At 54.3% G+C, this 17,332-nt stretch overlaps 1 protein-coding gene across 19 annotated transcripts in view; it reads left to right on the top strand.

The window, feature by feature from the left end:
- TCF3 (transcription factor 3) overlaps positions 1–17,332 on the top strand; it is a 69,412-nt gene that overhangs the window by 26,350 nt on the left and 25,730 nt on the right. For 16 of the 19 annotated variants that reach the window (XM_061466707.1, XM_061466721.1, XM_061466714.1 and 13 more), the window contains exons 4-5: positions 13,625–13,698; positions 14,451–14,547. In XM_061466707.1, coding sequence (XP_061322691.1) covers positions 13,625–13,698; positions 14,451–14,547 — 171 coding nt within the window. The remainder of the gene's footprint in view (positions 1–13,624; positions 13,699–14,450; positions 14,548–17,332) is intronic. The other 3 variants (XM_061466725.1, XM_061466709.1, XM_061466726.1) reach the window with 1 other exon arrangement.

The raw sequence follows: 17,332 nt of genomic DNA, 5'->3' as shown, positions 1-17,332 counted from the left end.
AGCCCTGGTGAGCACAAGGGCATGTTCCAAGAGGTGACCCCACAACATGTGGGTTAAATAGCTGGAGATAGGTTTGTCCACGCAGGTATTTAAGGGATAATCTGTGTTGCTTTATATTGTGCCAAGAGAGGCTGTCTCAGCTCTGGTCTCTGCCTGCTGCATTTCCAGCTCTGCCCTAATTTTTGGGCAAGTCTCTCCATATGTACAATAGCTCGGAACAATTCTGTTCCCTGGAGAGCCTTTGAGGTTTAACATTTGTAAAATGCTTTGAGATCTGCAGATAAAGGAAAGCAAGACAATAAACAGCAAGCAGGGCTGTGCCAAAGAAATAATACCCTGTATCACCACCGCAGAGCTGGGCAGGATTGGGTGGAGATGCCTTTTGTTAGAGGGCAAACTACTGCTCCAGGAGCCCCTGCTGCAGCCTTGCTTAGGAGCCCTGCTCGCAGGAGAGGTGCAGTTAAGCCTTGACCCTGGCCTTTAAAGGGGCTTGTGTTAAGGAGGTAACATCTGTGGATAAGAGCATGATTGGGACACTGAGGTGAGCTCCACTCTGTCCCCTCCACACCCCCACCCCCCCCCCCCCATGCTTCCCATTGCCTGGGGTGCTCTCAGGCTGTCCCAGGGCTCCTGTGTGAAGACCTGGTCCGGAAGATGCTGCCTGTCCCTGCAGTGCATCATGAAATCCCCTGGTGAAGTTAATGCACTCCATAAACCTCGTTAACTTTCTTCTAACTGCCTTTGCCTGTCCTTCGAGTGAACTCCTTTCTAGTCCCCCAGACAAAGGCAGGCAGGAGTGGGCAGGGACGGAGGAACCGGGAGCTGCCGAGCTCCTCCCCGGCATTCCGGGCAGGCGGGAGCGCGCCTGGGGCTCGCACCACTGGGCTCCTCGGCGGACCATGGCATCCCCGGACAAGCTGGCTTGGGGTAGGTTCTTCTTGCCAGACATCTGGCGACACTGGGGTGTTTTTTTTTGGCAGATGGAGTGTGAAGGAATCGTTTTGAGCGGATCCGTTGGGAATTGCGCTCTCGAGGGTTTGGGAGGCAGGTGTGCTGCAGTGTCACACTGGAAGTGTTCAGGGATCCTTCTCCCCTCTTCCCCATGCTCTGAGCACCTGCTTTTCCATACCGTTGCGCTTTTGGGCAGGTGCAGGGAGTGTTAATGCTGCTTGAGGACATACAGCCCAGTTTTGGGGGCAGGTTACGTGGCTCTACAAAAATAGCTCATCCCTTTCTGCTGCTTCCCTGCATTCCCCCATCAACCTATCCATAAATCCCTTAAAACCTATTAAAGCAAGCTGGGACGCAGCAGGAATAGAAGGGTACAGAGTTGGAGGTTGGCTCCAGCATGCAATGGACTTAGTTGCCCCCTGAGGGTTTCTTGAGTGGGGTGGTGACCGGTGGTCCCCATGCTGCGAGCTGCTGTGGATAACTGCTTCAGCTGGAGCGGGGGGGTAGCATCACCTGGAGGGGAGTTCCTTTCCCTATAAGGGGCTGGGGCGATGGTTTTCATTTCAGCTGGCTTTAGAAACGAGTCAGACTGATGCCCAGCCATCTAGAGATGGCCTTACTTTAATTTGTTCATGTCTAGCTTTAACTGAAGAGAAACCAGTTTATCGGAATCAAATACAAATGGTGCCTGCTTTGAGATGAGGGGTGCTACGAGAGCTCTTGCTCTGCTTGGGAAACCTACATCTTTTAGTTTTAAATAAACGCGGGCTTGTGTTTAATGGAGGCAGTTATGCTGTGTGCTTTATAATGGGTAGGGTTCCTATGGGATGCCAGGGAGCAACTGAGGCTTTGGGGTGCTGCTGAGATAAGGGGGAATAGACAAAGCCGTGCAAGCGCAGAATGGGCTTCCTATGAGGGAGTAAAGCCGAGGTCACCCGAGGTAGCTGTGTGCTCCTTGTCCCAATTGCAGCAGCGTGAGCAGGAGCTGGACACCCAGACCCTCAATCGTGGGCACCATGGAGGTTTGCAACCAGCTTGTTCTCCTCTTGGTTCTGCCTGGGGCTGAGGGGGCCCAGGGAGCAGCTGAGGCAGCTTGCACAGAGGTGGTTGTCACCTCCAGGCTCCGACCTGGTCCCTGTGCTACGGTGGCAGAAGCAGATGGGTCTCTGGTGTTGCCTGAAAGGCCAGAGGTGCAGAGCTGTGCTTGTGCAAACAGCTGAGCCGGCCAAGACCTTCCTCTTCACATCCGTCCTGCCCTGCCCCGTCTTTTGGGGCACTTTGTGCTCCAAATGAGGAACTGGTTTCCATTGAGTTTCCTCCTGTCTTACACGTTCAGCAGCCCCTGGAAAGTCCAGTGAGCCCCAGAACTTGCTCAGGATAAGTGATGGGTGAGAAGGACCCTTTGCTTCCAGAGCAGCGAGTGCTGAATGCTCTTGAACCACCTCGTGAGCCTGGGGCAGCAAGTAACCATGGGGAGCTTGGTCCATGGCCAGGATGGCTCAGGATCTCCTCGGGAGCAGAGGCAGGAGCTGCCTGCAGAGCTCGTGCCCTAGAGGCTGCCCCAGCAAACTGGAGCTCCAGGGTTTTAACCCTCTTCAGACAGCCAGAGCCTCTGCACTTACGGGTTGGGCACTGATGCAGTTCATGGAGGGGAAAAAAAAGCCCTTTGAGTAGTTCTGAGAAACATGAGAAACTTATTAATGGTCAATTTTACTAGTCAGTTGTGTTGGTATTCCTGATAAGAAATATTACTGCTTGTCTAGACAAAGGCACTAGAAATCGTAACATCATGTAATGGAGACACAGACAAGATAATCTAATAGGTCTCTTTTTGTATCCAGCTTGTTCCCCTGAATAGCACACAGCACTGATGTGAAGAGCATTTAAAGGGCTTGGATGCGGTGCGTGAAGCCAGGCTGGATGCTTGCATGGGTTTGCCACGCTGGCTGCAAAGCAGGGGGAGAAAACCAGCTCCCACCCTTGCCAGCAGCGCTGCATCACCCATCTGCAGCCCAAATGATGGATCAGTGCGTGCCCAGGGCAATGTAAACCATGTAAATTAGGTGGAAATGTTGCTCCTTGGTGGTGTAAGAATCCGAAGAATAAAACCTGCTTTCATGAGACCTTTGTGGGGCTTCCTAGGAATTGTGCAGTGGGGTTTTCTTGGTTTTTTTTTGTTGAGAATGAGAGCTCAGGGCAAGGAGGACCAGGTCCCACCGGTCACTGCTGAGGGATGCTAGAGCTGCCCCTGGGAAATGGTTTGAAACACAGCAGGCAGGAAGAAAGCGGTGGTTAGTCCTAGAAAACAGGAGCCGTGCTACACAGTGAGTGCCATCTACTGGCACCTCGTCCCTGCTATTGACACTTTAACCCCGGCGAGAGGGAGAGCTGTCGCGAAGGTCTCGGCGTGAGACCTGCTGTGGGGGCTATGGAGGAAGGGCTCGGGGTGCCCAGCCTCTTGACAAAGGGACAGGCGTGGGCTTCACCTCCATTCCTTCAGCAGTGTCCTCATCCAAGCAAGTTGAGGTCCCACCTGGTGCAGGAGGAGCCCAGAACCGCTGCTGAGGTTGACACATCCCAGCTTGAGCTGGATGCTTCATACCCTACCTCCATGAGTGATTTAACGTGGGATGCATCCACACTGCTGTTGGCAGAAGCTGTGCCACCCTCCATTCCCATCCTCTCCCTTGACATGCTTGTCTGCACACTGAACCAGACCAGATGAGAGGTCTTGATTTTTGGAAGACCAACCCACCACCACCAGCTTGGTCCTTTAATCTCTTCACCAGTGTTTGGGCTGCTTGGAGATGGGTGTTGTGATCTGGCTGGATGGACAAAGGGAACCAGGGCAACTAGAGAAGCTTTTTGGTGTCCCTTGGCCTATGTGTGATTAGGAACAGGGTCTCAGAGGTTGACTGACAGCCTAAACCCAGAGTGCAAAGCATCACTGATTTCTTCTGAGGTCAGGGGGCTGATGGAGACCTTGCCTGATGGGCTCTGTGCTGTCTGCATCATAAGCCTTCATACTTTAGGGGTCCAAGGGCAATTTGGGCCATGGAGTATGGTTATGCAAAGGTTTTGCAGGGGAAGGGACAAGGGAACATCTTGAAGTGCTTATGTTTAAAGAGGAAATAAGGGAGTCATGGTTCTTGGAAATGGGGCTTCTTAGCAGCAAGTCCATCGAATGCAGCTCTTTTTAATGCAGTTTAAATAATCGATGGTACATTCAATTACAGAAATATTTGGCAGAGCTCTAAATAGGTCACATCTGTCCTGAAGCATTGTCTGAAGACGTTAAACAATGTCTTAAGGTACATTTCTTAGCGTGCTGTGTCATGCTGACCAAATTCCTTAAGAGCTGGTACCTGGGAGGGAAAACTCCTTGGTTCCACATGCAGTTATCCCCAAATCTCTGCACCTTGTGTATACGATGGGCACTTGGGTTTACTTCAGGGATGCCTTAGTGAGCCTGGCTTGGAGATTTAGGGCATATTCAGCTACTGAATTCTGCAGTCCTGCCATTAGAGCAGTGTAACTGGGCCTGGCTAAGGGGGACCAGTAACAGACAGGGGTTGCTCCCCCCCAGCGTGCTGTTGGGGATGCGATGGGAGCCGGTGGGGAAAGGAGAAAGCATAAAGCTGAACCTTTGTTCTGGTGATTGTAGGCTTGGAGCTGTTTGTAGGCAGGAGCTGGAGCAGAGGGTGGGCAGGTGCTGGCGGGAACAGTTTGTCTGGGAAAGTTTTCCTCATTGTGTAGAACAATTCTTCTCAGCTGATCCTTCCTGTGGCTGAATCATCGTCTCAGCAAGCACATGAGCTATCCCTGGGGCTGCATCCGGCGGGGTCCAGGGCATCTGGGCCAGGCCAAGGGGAATGGCTTGAACCTGCCCCAGGGGAGACTGAGATGAGCTCTTAGGCAGAAGCTCTTCCCTGGGAGGGTGCTGAGGCGCTGACACAGGGTGCCCAGAGAAGCTGTGGCTGCCCCATCCCTGGCAGTGTTCAAGGCCAGGTTGGACACAGGGGCTTGGAGCAAGCTGCTCCAGTGGAAGGGGTCCCTGCCCGTGGCAGGGGTTGGAGCTGGAGAAGCTTTAAGGTCCCTTCAACCCAACCCAGGCTGGGATTCTATGACCTTGCTCTGCCAGCAGAGCCAAAGGGTTCTGGGCCGCTCGGCACCTTGCAGGTGCAGCCCTGCATTTTGGGTTAGAATAAGCACTCCTGGATGTGCTTTTGCTTCAGCCTTCGTTTCCCCTTTGGGACCTGAGTTTTCTCCTTGCTCCGAGGCGGTTTGCAGGGTGAGTGCTGGCACGTTAGCAGCAGAGTCACTGAACGCCATCCTTCTCCCCGGTAACAGAAGCCTTCCAAACAAACCAGCAAGGGCTCCGTGCTTGTGCCCCCATGTGTTGGGCCTTTTCCTCACGTAATCTCCACAATATTTGGACACAGTCTTTAATTTGTCTAATTTTTAACTGCCTTTGGCCTCCTCACTTGTGGGCTGGGGCATGGGGCAGCAGGGCTGAGATGGGGGGGGACCCACATATTTAGCAGCCCTGAGTGAGAGCCTGTTTTCTGTGCATGGGTTTGTTCCTCACCCTGTCCAAAAGTACTGTGGGGAGGGCTGAAGTGCTTCGTGGCACCCTCCTGGATGGGGGTTTGGGGCTGAGCCACCTCTTTCCTCTTCTTCAGGGTTGGTTTTATCCCAAGCTGCTACCAGGTGGCTCATCTCCATGGCTCAGGGTTCCTTGTGCTTCTCCCACCCTCCGCTGGCCCTGCTTTGCCATGTCCCTGCAACCCAATTTCTATGTACATGGAAACTGAGACCCAGTTTCCACCTACAAGGAGCGCAGCAGAGCTCCTGCTCCGAAATCCATGTGGATCTGAGGCGCCCGCAAGGAAAAAGCCCCAACACCTGCTCTCATCTGACTCAAACCAATGTTGTTCTTGGCCTGTTTCCTTGCACTTTTGTCCCTTAGACCCTCCTTGACATCCTGCTTCTTGCCAAGCATGGATGAGCTTGGATGGAGGCTGGGGATGAGTGACACGGATAGGTTCAGCCCAGCGAGGCTGTGGACAAGGGACACAATCGGTTTGTCCTGCAGGCTGCTGACCTTATGAAAGCACCGCCGAGCCGAGCCCTGTGTTATTCTCTGTTCCCTTTTCATGCTGCTCCTTTGTGCTCGTTTGGTCATTGCCGGCCCTTTTGTTTTTACAGCTGGGGGAAGTGTTTTGAGCTTTAAAGTTTATTTTCTTCCCTCTGGTTGGCGTCACAGGTTTGGGTTTGCTTTTTTTCCTCCCATCTTGCTGGATTTCCATGGAGGTGGGATCAGCTCTGCGTTCCTTGCCTTTCCAATGGAGGGAGCAGGCTTCTTTCCTTTGTACCCCCAAACCAGCCCGGGGGCTGCCTTAGAGCCTGCTCCATCCTCAGCAGTTACAGACACCCATGGGCTGTGATACTGGAGAGAAGCAGTGGCCTGGCCCACAGCAGAAGCTTTGAATGCTGCTTCAGGTTTGAAACATGGTTGGAAACATGTGCATCATCTCCCAGAGCAGCATCTAAAAGACCAGGAGTAACTGAAGTTATTTCTTTGGCTCTTCCCCCCTCCTTCTGGCTTTTTCTTTGTTGTTGGTTATTGATTTAATTCCTCTCCATACTCATCCCTTGTCCAAAGCCAATGGGGAATGGATCATTTTTACCAGTGCCTGGTACTGCTCCCCTCTTTCCCCAGTCCCCGCAGGGGGGTTGGAACTGGATGAGCTTTAAGGTCCCTTCCAACCCAAACCAGGCTGGGATCTATGATTGTAAGTGGCTGTCTTCAGTCGAGCTGTACCACCCTGTGCCTGGCCATGCTCCATCCCTTCCACACGGGCGACCGGCCGGGCTGCAGCTACCAGCATGGAAGCTCCCACTCTCAAACGACATCCACCAAAGTACTTTCTTTGTCCTCAGGCAACGGCTGTCTCAGCCACCTTTGGTCCGACCTCACATTGGAAGGGATGAAACAGCTGCCCCTAGCTGGGGTGAGCACTCCTGATCTGTACCATGAGCCTCCAGGGTGGCATTCCCAGCATCCCTTTGCTGCCCTCCAGGTGTTTGGTGGCTTTGGGGGCATTTTGTTTGCCTTTTTTTTTTTAAATTATTATTATTATTATTATTATTCCTGTTTTTAAATTCTTTTGTCATGCACCGGGAAAAGGAAGCACACAAATTGTATGGGCCCATCCACAAGCCACGTCCTGTAAACAGCTGCCGGCCGCCTGCCTTCCCCCCCCCCCCCTGTTATTTTCCTCTTGGTGGCTGATAAATAAACAGGCAAAGCTTCTCCCAGTGCCCGCTGCTCCCCTTGCAGGGGCTCTGCCTGCACCCAGAGGCCTTGCCCAGGGGATGCCTGCATGCTGGAATGGGTTGGTGGGCTTTTCCATGCCGGAGTTGGCAGATCTGGGGAGGCAGCTCTCTCTCCACAGGAAAAACAAGGTTGCTGGTTTGCCTGGGACTAAAGCTAATTACCAGACGACTAATTTTATTGATTTCAAATCCCTTTTAGCAGAGATTTTGCTGTGAGGCTGATCGCCAGGGCGATTAGGGGACAAAGGCGCTTAATTTGGAAGTGTTTATCAGGCAGCCTTCTGTCACCTCTGCTTCAAATCAAACTGCAGTGGCACCAGTGGAGGCAGGTGGGGAGCGAGTTTCCATTGCTGCTCCTAGAGCAACCTGGGGGCGAGCGGAGGTTAAATGTATTCATAACAGAATCATCATGGGATCACAGAATGGTTTGGGTTGAAGGGATCTTAAAGCTCCTCCAGCTCCAACCCCTGCCATGGGGACCCCTTCCACTAGAGCAGCTTGCTCCAAGCCCCTGTGTCCAACCTGGCCTTGAACACTGCCAGGGATGGGGCAGCCACAGCTCCTCTGGGCACCCTGTGCCAGCGCCTCAGCACCCTCCCAGGGAAGAGCTTCTGCCTAAGAGCTCATCTCAGTCTCCCCTGGGGCAGTTTCAAGCCATTCCCCTTGGCCTGTCCCTACATCCCTTGTCCCAGGCCCCTCTCCAGGTTCCCTGCAGCCCCTTTAGGCACTGGAGCTGCTCTCAGGTCTCCCCTTCAGGAGCCTTCTCTTCTCCAGGCTGCCCCAGCCCAGCTCTCTCAGCCTGGCTCCAGAGCAGAGCTGCTCCAGCCCTCGCAGCATCTCCGTGGCCTCCTCTGGCCTCACTCCAGCAGCTCCACGTCCCTCTTGTGCTGCTGCCCCAGAGCTGGGTCAGGGCTGCAGGGGGCTCTCCCCAGAGCACAGCAGAGGGGCAGGATCCCCTCCCTGAGCTGCTGCTCACACTCTGGGGGTGCAGCCCAGCACACGAGGGGGTTCTGGGCTCAAGCGCTCACTGAAGCCGGGTCATGGGGAGCTTCTCATCACCCAGCACCCCCAAGTCCTTCTCCTCATGGCTGCTCCCGTAATCACAGTGGGCTGCTGGCCACAGGGGTTTCATCCCCAACTGGCCAGGTTCCTGCCCTGCTTCCAGACATGGCCATTGCTGCAGGTGCAGAGCTGAATTTGCCTCCTTGGCTTTCAAAGCCTCACTACAGGCTCCTTCTGCTGGGCAGACCCTTGAAGACAGAAGATGCCATCTTGGTGGTAGCTGTGGCTGCTCCCAAACCTTTCCCAGCCACCAAAGGGGCTTGGCCTAAATATTTTTAATAGACTTTACAAAAAAAAAAAAAAAAAGCCCAGCCTTGTCGTTTTGATGGGAATCAGCTTAGGGATTGTGCTTTGGTGCTGGCAGATTGTGGAGGCCGGGGGGGAGGGAGATGCTCAGCAGCAGTTTCCCCCACTGGGATCCTCGGGGCTGCTGTGAGGGTCCCCTCACTGCATTCTCCTCCTGACATTGAAAACAAGGCACCTTGGAGTCATTGGAGCCTGCAGGGCAGGATTTAATAGCACAAACTCTATCATCTTGCTGCACGAACAGGGTCTAAGAGGTCTCAGGAGCAAAGTGTCCTGCTCTGTGTCCCTGCACATCCTGCAGGTGAGGAGGGGGAGCTGCTCACCCCTGGGGCTTTGCTCATAAAAGAAACATTACAGATTGAGCTTACTTTGCAAGCCCTTCGCCTGAATGCAGAGGCCACGTGCTGGGGAGTCCTCCTTGGCCATCGCCTGGTGGGCAGAGCAGGGGCTGGCCCCAAAGCCAGGCTCCCCCCCCAGAAGCCACATCCCAGGGCTGGGTTTGAATCAGGGGGTTCAGGGCTGTAGAACACCTTGGGGGGGTTGGCTCAAGGACCAGTGCTGCTTTCCCAGGCATGGGAAGCAGAGCAGCATCTCTTGGTGTGGCACTTTTGGCCCTGGGGATGCTGTAGGTGGGGGCTGGAGGGCACAAACTGAGCCGCAGGGACTCTTTAAGTGGCTGCTGGGATGTGGGGATGGGGCAGAAAAGCCTCCACCCTCCCCCTTAATGCCTTTTCTGGCTTCAGAATTGGGTGTTTCAAGTGGTTTTGTTCCTCCTGGATGGGGAGCGGCTCCTGGTGCTCATGTGTGCCTAGCCTTTTACTATGGCTCCATAAGGGGTGAAGGGCTTTTTTGCTGGGGCTAAATGTGGACAAATGCTTTTTATCCATGCTGAGAGCTTAGGATGGGTCTTGTCTCTCAGCTCGTTTTAGCTGCAGCACAAAAATCGGGGGGGGGGGAATATGACTGCCTGACAGCTACATCTTACCCCATTAGTGTATTTTAATTAGAACATGCGCAAGAAATGTGTTATGAATATTCATGACCACGGTTATTAAAACACACAATTAATATGCAGGGTTTTTAATAACTGTATTAATGGAGGGAGAAGGTAGCTCCTATTTTTGTCTTTTTGGAATTGGAAAGAGCCTTAACTTGGTAAGGTGGGAAATGGCCTTGTTGAAAATGAAGCTACATCCTGACAGTTGGGTGCACACAGGGGTGGCTCCCACTGCACACACCCTGCGGTGCACAGCCCTTGTACATGGTGCAAAGCCAGGCACTCAGAAGCTGAGATACACCAGTATTAAGCTCACTTGTGCAGATGGAATTCAGCCCCGTGCCATGCAAGTTCTGGCACAGTCTCTGTTGATCACTTGGGTTCATAGAATTATAGAATCCCAGCCCGGTTTGGGTTGGAAGGGACCTTAAAGCTCCTCCAGCTCCAACCCCTGCCATGGGCAGGGACCCCTTCCACTGGAGCAGCTTGCTCCAAGCCCCTGTGTCCAACCTGCCCTTGAACACTGCCAGGGATGGGGCAGCCACAGCTTCCCTGGGCACCCTGTGCCAGCGCCTCAGCACCCTCCCAGGGAAGAGCTTCTGCCTAAGAGCTCATCTCAGTCTCCCCTCTGGCAGGTTCAAGCCATTCCCCTTGGCCTGTCCCTACAGGCCCTTGTCCCAAGCCCCTCTCCAGGTTCCCTGCAGCCCCTTCAGGCACTGGAGCTGCTCTCAGGTCTCCCCTTCAGGAGCCTTCTCTTCTCCAGGCTGCCCCAGCCCAGCTCTCTCAGCCTGGCTCCAGAGCAGAGCTGCTCCAGCCCTCACAGCATCTCCATGGCCTCCTCTGGCCTCGCTCCACGTCCCTCTTGTGCTGCTGCCGCAGAGCTGGATCAGGATTGCTGGGGGGGGGGGGGGGGGGGTGGTCTCCCTGAGCACAGCAGAGGAGGGAGAATCCCCCCCCCGAGCTGCTGGCCTGGAACTGTGTATGCTTTGATATAGGAAATCTATGCCCAGGGCTCAGGCAGAGTTGGGGGTGAGGGAGATGCCTGCAGGATTTCCATCTCACCCAGGGGAGCCCAGCAGCACATCAGCAGTGCCCTTGGACAGGACACACATCACCAGGTGTCCCAAGGTGCTTCCACATGTCCTCTGGGTACCTGATCTTGCCTCCTGAGCTGCTGGTCCAGAAGGGTCCAGGTAGGATGCTTGGGTACCATTAGGTGAGCACTTGGAGAGAGCCCTGGGGATGCTGGCGTGGGGATGCCTGAGCAGTATCCTTCTCACCCCAGGCTTCCCCATCTCCTGCCCCTTCCTCCACGTGGGTTGAGCCCGGCTGCTTGGTGCCAGGCCGGGTCAAGGGCACCTCTGGTGTGACCACATTTGGTGCTGGCACTGTTTTGGTGATTTTATGGTGTGAGCAGAGCAAAACCCAGCAGAAGTTGGACTGCAGCACAGCCCTGCCCTGCCACAGGCTCGTTCGGAGGCGGCTGAACCACGGGCTGCTCATTGGGAGCAGCTCGTGCTGAGTGTTTCTCCATGCATAGAACACATGTGAGCCTCCTGGTCTCAGCTTTTGTCTCCTGTACCACCCACCAGCTCATCTTCCTTCCTTCCTGGGGGAGTCCTGGGCCCTGATTTCTTTTTCCATCCAGGAATTTTGCACCCAAACTCCCTGCGGAGCCCACCCGCAGCCTGCCCCACTCAGCATCCTCTCCAAGCCCACCCTGACCTGGGGATGCTCCTTTGCCATGGGGTGGGTTTGTGACAGGACCAGGGTCTGCAGGAGGCAGTCCACGACCCGGGAATGCCCATCCTCATGCACAGGGGTGGGCACAGGAATCAAGACCCCAATGCCTTGGCTTTCACCCCAGCCCTGGGGCTCCTGAAGCACTTTGGGGGGACACTGGCTACAGCCAAGCCTGGTCAATGCCACGGCCCTCGTCCTTCCAGTGCAAAGGGGCAGGTTTGCCAAGGACATCTAAGGCTGCAACTCCTGACCATTGGGAGCTTTAAAAATCCCCATGAAAGCAAAGTGAAAAGCAGGAGCGTTTCTGCCTCCTGCTCTCCATTGGTGTTTGCAGGATATGCAGATGAATTGCTGTAGAAAAACACATTAGCAAAGCAAAAGTTTATTCTAGGAAGTAGGAGGTGGGAGAATTGGCAGTAATTCTCCCTAGTATCCAAGGTATTATTAGAGGCTTATCCCTGCTCTGCACAGTAATCACATTGGAAATTTTTGATTAGAAAACAAAATCTAAATGAGAATTATGAATATTCATTAGGTGTGGAGATTAATATGCATAATTATGTAAATTAGACAGCAATTAAACACCAATTCTCTGGGGAAATGATTAACACAAAGGCACCGAAATAGAAGGATGTAATTTGAAAGAAGTTTCTGGTTAAATGAACAGTGAGGGGAGTGAAGGAGACAAATCCACGGCGTGTTTGCCATAATAATCAGCTTTGCTAAAATGGAATTGGTGTGTGCCCCACAACCCTGCCGCCTCCATGTCCTTGCTCCTGTCCTGCCACCCTCCCATCCCTCCGCTGTCACCACTGCTGCCCGCAGGGCTCTGCTCCTAAAGGAGAATCTCCTCTATGCCCTGGGGGCATCTCAGCTATTGGTGCTTTGCTGTGTTGGAAGAGCCGGTGCCAAGGGGTCCCCGGGGAGTACTGGGGGGATGCTGGATGCTGCCTGGAGCCTCTGCAAAAGGTTTCTTGTGCCACCCTACGGCAGATGTGGCTGCATCCCCCTCCAGCAGGGTTGGGGTTCGGTGGGCTGAGGCAGGGACGTGGCTCTGGCTGATGCCATCCACGCTGCTCAGCCTCCTGCAGATGTGGGATTTGTCCTTGGCTGAGCTCTCAGTATCTGCGTAGCATCTGCAGAGCCCAGCCGCAGGGTGCAGTGATGTCTGTGCCCTGCCCGGCTCCCTCTTAAATCCCCGGCTTTACCCCTATTTATGTGAACAGGGAGATGCCAGCTGCCACTCACTGACCCCTGGTCACCCAGCCAGGGCAGCAGGGGCAGACCAGCACGGTCTGAAATCCTGCTGCCGAGTTGTCAGGGCTTGTCTGCAGGCAAGGTGCCTTCCGTGCAGTTGCGGTCCCAGCTTGAGCTGCCAGAGCTCTGCTGCTGCCACTCACTGGCTTCTTCCTCGTCCTGGTGGGTGTTCCCCCTGTCCCCTGGGTGCCTCGTGCGCTCGCAGCCCCAGAGGCGCAGCCTGGGTGGACCTGGCAGACGATGAAAGGAGGTTATTTCCTACACAGCCTGCGTGCAAGCGCATTGCAAAACCCTCCTCTTTGGTCTCTCGCCATTCTGGGTTGGGTCCCCTTTGCCCAGGGTGTGCTTGGGAGGGCTAAAACTGAGATGGGCAGCAGCCATGCTCTGATGCGGCCCATGCTGACAATGCACCTTCCTCTGGGGGACCACGGGGGCTTAAATAACAAATGCCCTTGAAGGAGTGTGGCCGAGCCACAGGCAACGTTGTACCTCCAGCAGTTCCCATTCGAGGCTTTCAGCTCTGGGTGCTCTTTAATCTGCTTGGGTGCAATGAAGAGCAGAGGCTGGTCCATGACCTGGCAGCACCCAGGGCAAAAATCAGGTCCCACTGGAGCACTGGGATGGGTGCAGTGAGTTTGGAACTCACGGTCCTCTTCACCGTTGGTCTCTGCAATAAAGTGAGTTAAAATACTTGGTTCTCCTCTTCCCACTGTCCTGCGTTTTGAAGCATTTCCAGGCTGGGCTGGGCTTTGCTTTGTGGTGGGATTTGCTTTGAAGTTTGTGGAATAAACTGCCAGCCAGAGTGGGAAGGTGAGGAGGGAGAGGGAAGGCTCGGTCACACCAAGTGGAAGTGGTTTATGCATGAAAATACTGGTTTGTTTGTAGAAGGAAGAGTTAATTTTGTGAGAACACCTTTGAGGCTTTGCTGATAAAGCAAGAGTAACCTTTGTGCTTCCTGTTTTTCGGTAGGTTTGGATGAAAGACCAGGATCAGGTTCCTGGGGAACGGGAGATCAAAACAGCTCCACATTTGACCAAGGAAGGGTAAGGATGAAGTACAAACACAGAGCTCCAACCAAAATAAACAGGGGCTTTACCAGGGCTTCTCAGTGCACATTTAGGTTGGGTCTAACCCTGGGACAGCTTTTCCTGCCCCATTTTGGACCTTTGGATCTCACCATGGGCAAAGCTTGTCCACCATGCACAGCTTTGGGAGCCCAGGGAACCAATTGGTGCCCCCAGTGGGGATGGAGAGCGCAAGAAGGGTTCCACAGGGGAGGCTGCAACAGCATGTAACTGAGGAGGGGAAGAGAGGAAAACCATCCACTGAATTGAAATGGTGGTATTTTGACAGATGCTCATGTTTGAATGGGTTTGTGTGATTCGTTTTTGCAATGGCACGTTTCCCTTCCCTTAGGTCAGTGCTGGAGCAGGGGCTCTGGTGTCATTTCTCATTTTTATAGGCCTTCTCTTTGCCACTTTGCCCCCCCTGGCTCGGGCAGGAGCTGCCTGGCTCTTACCTGGGGGGTGCTGAGCTTGGCCAAGGCAGAAACTGCCTGAGAGCTGTCAGCGTGGGGCAATCCCCCTGTATGGCTCTGGTGCTGTATCCTCTCCCAGTGCCATGACTATGTGGCTGCAGTACCCTGCTCTGCCTTGCCATGAGGATAAGACCGTTTCTCTGCCTTTGACTTTGACCCTTCCTGCTAAGGGAAAGACTGAGCTGTGACAGCTTTGGGGTTTGGCATTCGCCTCTGCATCCCCTCGTGCCTGGCAGTAAGTCTCCTGTGTTGCTTCAGCAGAGCTATGGTGAAGGCCCCCACTACGGCGAGCACAGGGACCTGCCTCCTCACAACAGCATATCTTCATCACCATTCCTGGGAGCTGGACTCGTGGGTAAGTGACTCTCAGCTGCTCAGCGTGGTCAAAGCAGGGGAAATCCAACACGGAATGGCATGGGGCAGTGGGAGTGTTTGCACTGGCCAGGATTGCTCTTCCCCTGTGTTGGACCTGCTCCAGAAGATGTTCTCAAAGCTGTGGTTAACGGAGCTGCTGTGCAGAGGTCTCATCCGTGCCTGATGTGCATCACAGCCACCATATTTTATGCATGTGATTATTTTTCCCTGCTTTACAGCAGCACCCAGGGGCAATAGTGGAGATTGATGCCTGCTGTGCTGGCATGGGATGGGCTGAGTTTGCTCTTGGGAGCTGGTGAAGCAGCACTGGGAGAGAGAGGGAGAAAAGATGTGCTCATCGATTAGATATTGCAAGAGGCTCGTGGTTGCTTTGCTTTCCAGCCTTGCAGCCCCACGGCAGTGCAGGGAACACAGAGAGCTGGAGTGGGTTCTGTAGGGTCTCTCCTTGTGTCCTGCAAGGTTCTGGCAGCCCCATCTGGCTCCACCATCCCCTGCTGCAACTGGGCAGCGTGGGGAGCTTGCAGGGACCAGTAAGTGATGGTGATTGTGTGTGACTGGATGCATGTGACAGTTTACCCAGTTACCCCTTGCAGCTCGGGTGTGGGAGGGGAGATTGAGAGCAGAAAATACCCATCCTGAAGGGCTTAGAGAGTTCTAATGACATTAGGGCAGGAATTGGGGTTAGTCCTCCCCACCTTTGCCCACACCGTGGTGGTTGAAACCCTCTGGTGAGTGTAGAAGGAGTGGTGCTGGGGCAGGGCCCTGCAGCTCCCACTGTTTGCTGGTGGTTTGAAGGTTGGGGTTCAAAGGGGGACTTGTGTTTGACACACAAAGTCCCCACCACAACCGGTGGTTCCTCCCGTGGAGCTGGTCAGAAGGGAGAAGAGAGGAGTGGGGTTGTGCTGGGGAGTGGGTAGCCCTGTGTGTGTGCCCTTGGAGCTTACTCGCAGCTCTGCTCCCCTCTTGCTGTTGGGGAGGATGATGTTTAATTGCCCCTTGGGGATCCTGCTCCAGTGTAGAAGAGCATTTCCCAGCAGTTTCCCCGTTGTCCCTCTGCAAGGGTGGTTATTCCTTCTCATTTTCTGCCCCAGGAAGATGTGAGCAAAGCAGAAGAGATGTTTCTTAACAAGACAGGGGAGCCTTGATGCACTTCTGCGTGGTTTCTTGGGGGTGTGCGTGGGGGGGACCCATCCCAACCTGTCCCACACCTGAGGCCAAGGCAGCCTGAGGAGTTTCCAGCCGAGAAGGAGCTGCCTGGGGAGGAGCACAGAGGTTTCCCCTTTGATGTGTGCAGGGAAGATGTGTTTGGCTTCCTCTCAAAGACAGGGCTCCCGGTCTTTGGCAAGTGCTGCGGCACTCCCCAGCGAGGCTGTGAGCCCAGGCAGTCCCCAGCACATGGAGCCAGCCCTCGGCTGCTCCAGTGGGTGATTCCCCACTGGCTCCAGTGCCCGCTGGGACTCCCATCTTCCCATGCCCGTGCACATCGGTTGGGTGCAGCACTGGGAGCTCCAGTGCCCAAACAGGAGGTGGGGAGGAGGGAGGGAGCAGCCAGGAGGGGCTCAGGCCTCCTCCCGTTTCAAAGCTGCTTTTGTTCATAAACTCAAATGGGGTGAATTCAAGCAGAAGCAGTGAATTTTGGAATGTGAGGACATGGAAGGAGCAGATCAGAATGGACGTGTCCAGTGGTACTCGGTGAACAGAAGGTGTGTGAGGCTGTGATTGAATTGTATCAGAACCATGGAATGATGTGGGTTGAAAGGGACCTTGAAGCCCGTTCCTGTTCCTCCTGGTGAGGTCTGAGCATCCTTGGCTGCCCAGTGCTGTGACGAGCCAGCTCATCCCAGAGGGCGAGGAGGGATTCTCTGACAAGGATCTGTAGGGACAGGCCAAGGGGAATGGCTTTAACCTGCCAGAGGGGAGATTCTCTGATGTTGTGTTTGCTTTCAATCACCACTCTTCAAAATCTGCCACTCTTTTACCATTCATCTTCAGCAAGGGGCGAGGGAGGGGGGGGGAGGAATTGCTTGAACACCAGGGAACTGATAAGCCAGAAGAGATTTCTTTCTAGTAATTATTTCTAGTAATTAGCTTCTTTTCAGAGGAGTGTTTCTAATCTTGTGTGTATTGTGAGACGTTGGGGATGGGGTGCTGCCTGGACAATGGTTTTAATCTGCCCACGGACTGGGGTTTGTCGCTGCTCCTGGGTTTTCAATCTGGAGATGTGCTTTTCCTCCTCTTTTTCCCTCTCATGGAATTCCCGGGGCATGGTGGGTGGCTCTGCCATGGCTGGGGTGGGTGGTGTGTGCTGGGGCTGCACCAGGGCTCTGTTTGGGGACAGGGCAATGGGGGGCAATGGTGTGACCTCCCTGGGGGAGCACAGGGCACTGTGCCATGGCCAAGCACTTGCATCCTCCCAGCAGGAGCTGGCAAATTCCATAGGAAGTGATGAATCATCTTTTCTTGGCTCTTTGTACGCGTCTTGGGGAGCAAAAAGGCAAAACCCCAAGTGTCCTGGTGAAATGCTGCCATGGTCCTGGGCACCAAGGCCAAGCCCCATCACTGCCGGAGCTGGCAGCGAGCTCAGGAAAGAGGAGGTTTGATTCCATCATCTTGTCTGCGAGCCTGGAAGCAAATCTGCCTTTGGGAGGAGAGAGCACAAATGGGGGGGGTGGGTTCTTTCCCAGAGTCCTGGATGAAGGTGGGCCTGTGGGAGGCTTCATCTGAGATCTCCTCCAGATCCTGCCGGAAGAGGAGAGAGGCTGGAA

This window comes from Pezoporus flaviventris, unplaced genomic scaffold, assembly GCF_033815535.1.
Source record: "Pezoporus flaviventris isolate CSIRO_AGI_PZ_B2104156 unplaced genomic scaffold, CSIRO_AGI_Pfla_v1 ptg000043l, whole genome shotgun sequence".
NCBI lineage: Eukaryota > Metazoa > Chordata > Aves > Psittaciformes > Psittacidae > Pezoporus > Pezoporus flaviventris.
Note: the sequence above shows the minus strand (reverse complement) of the source record. Positions and strands in the feature narration are given on the sequence as shown.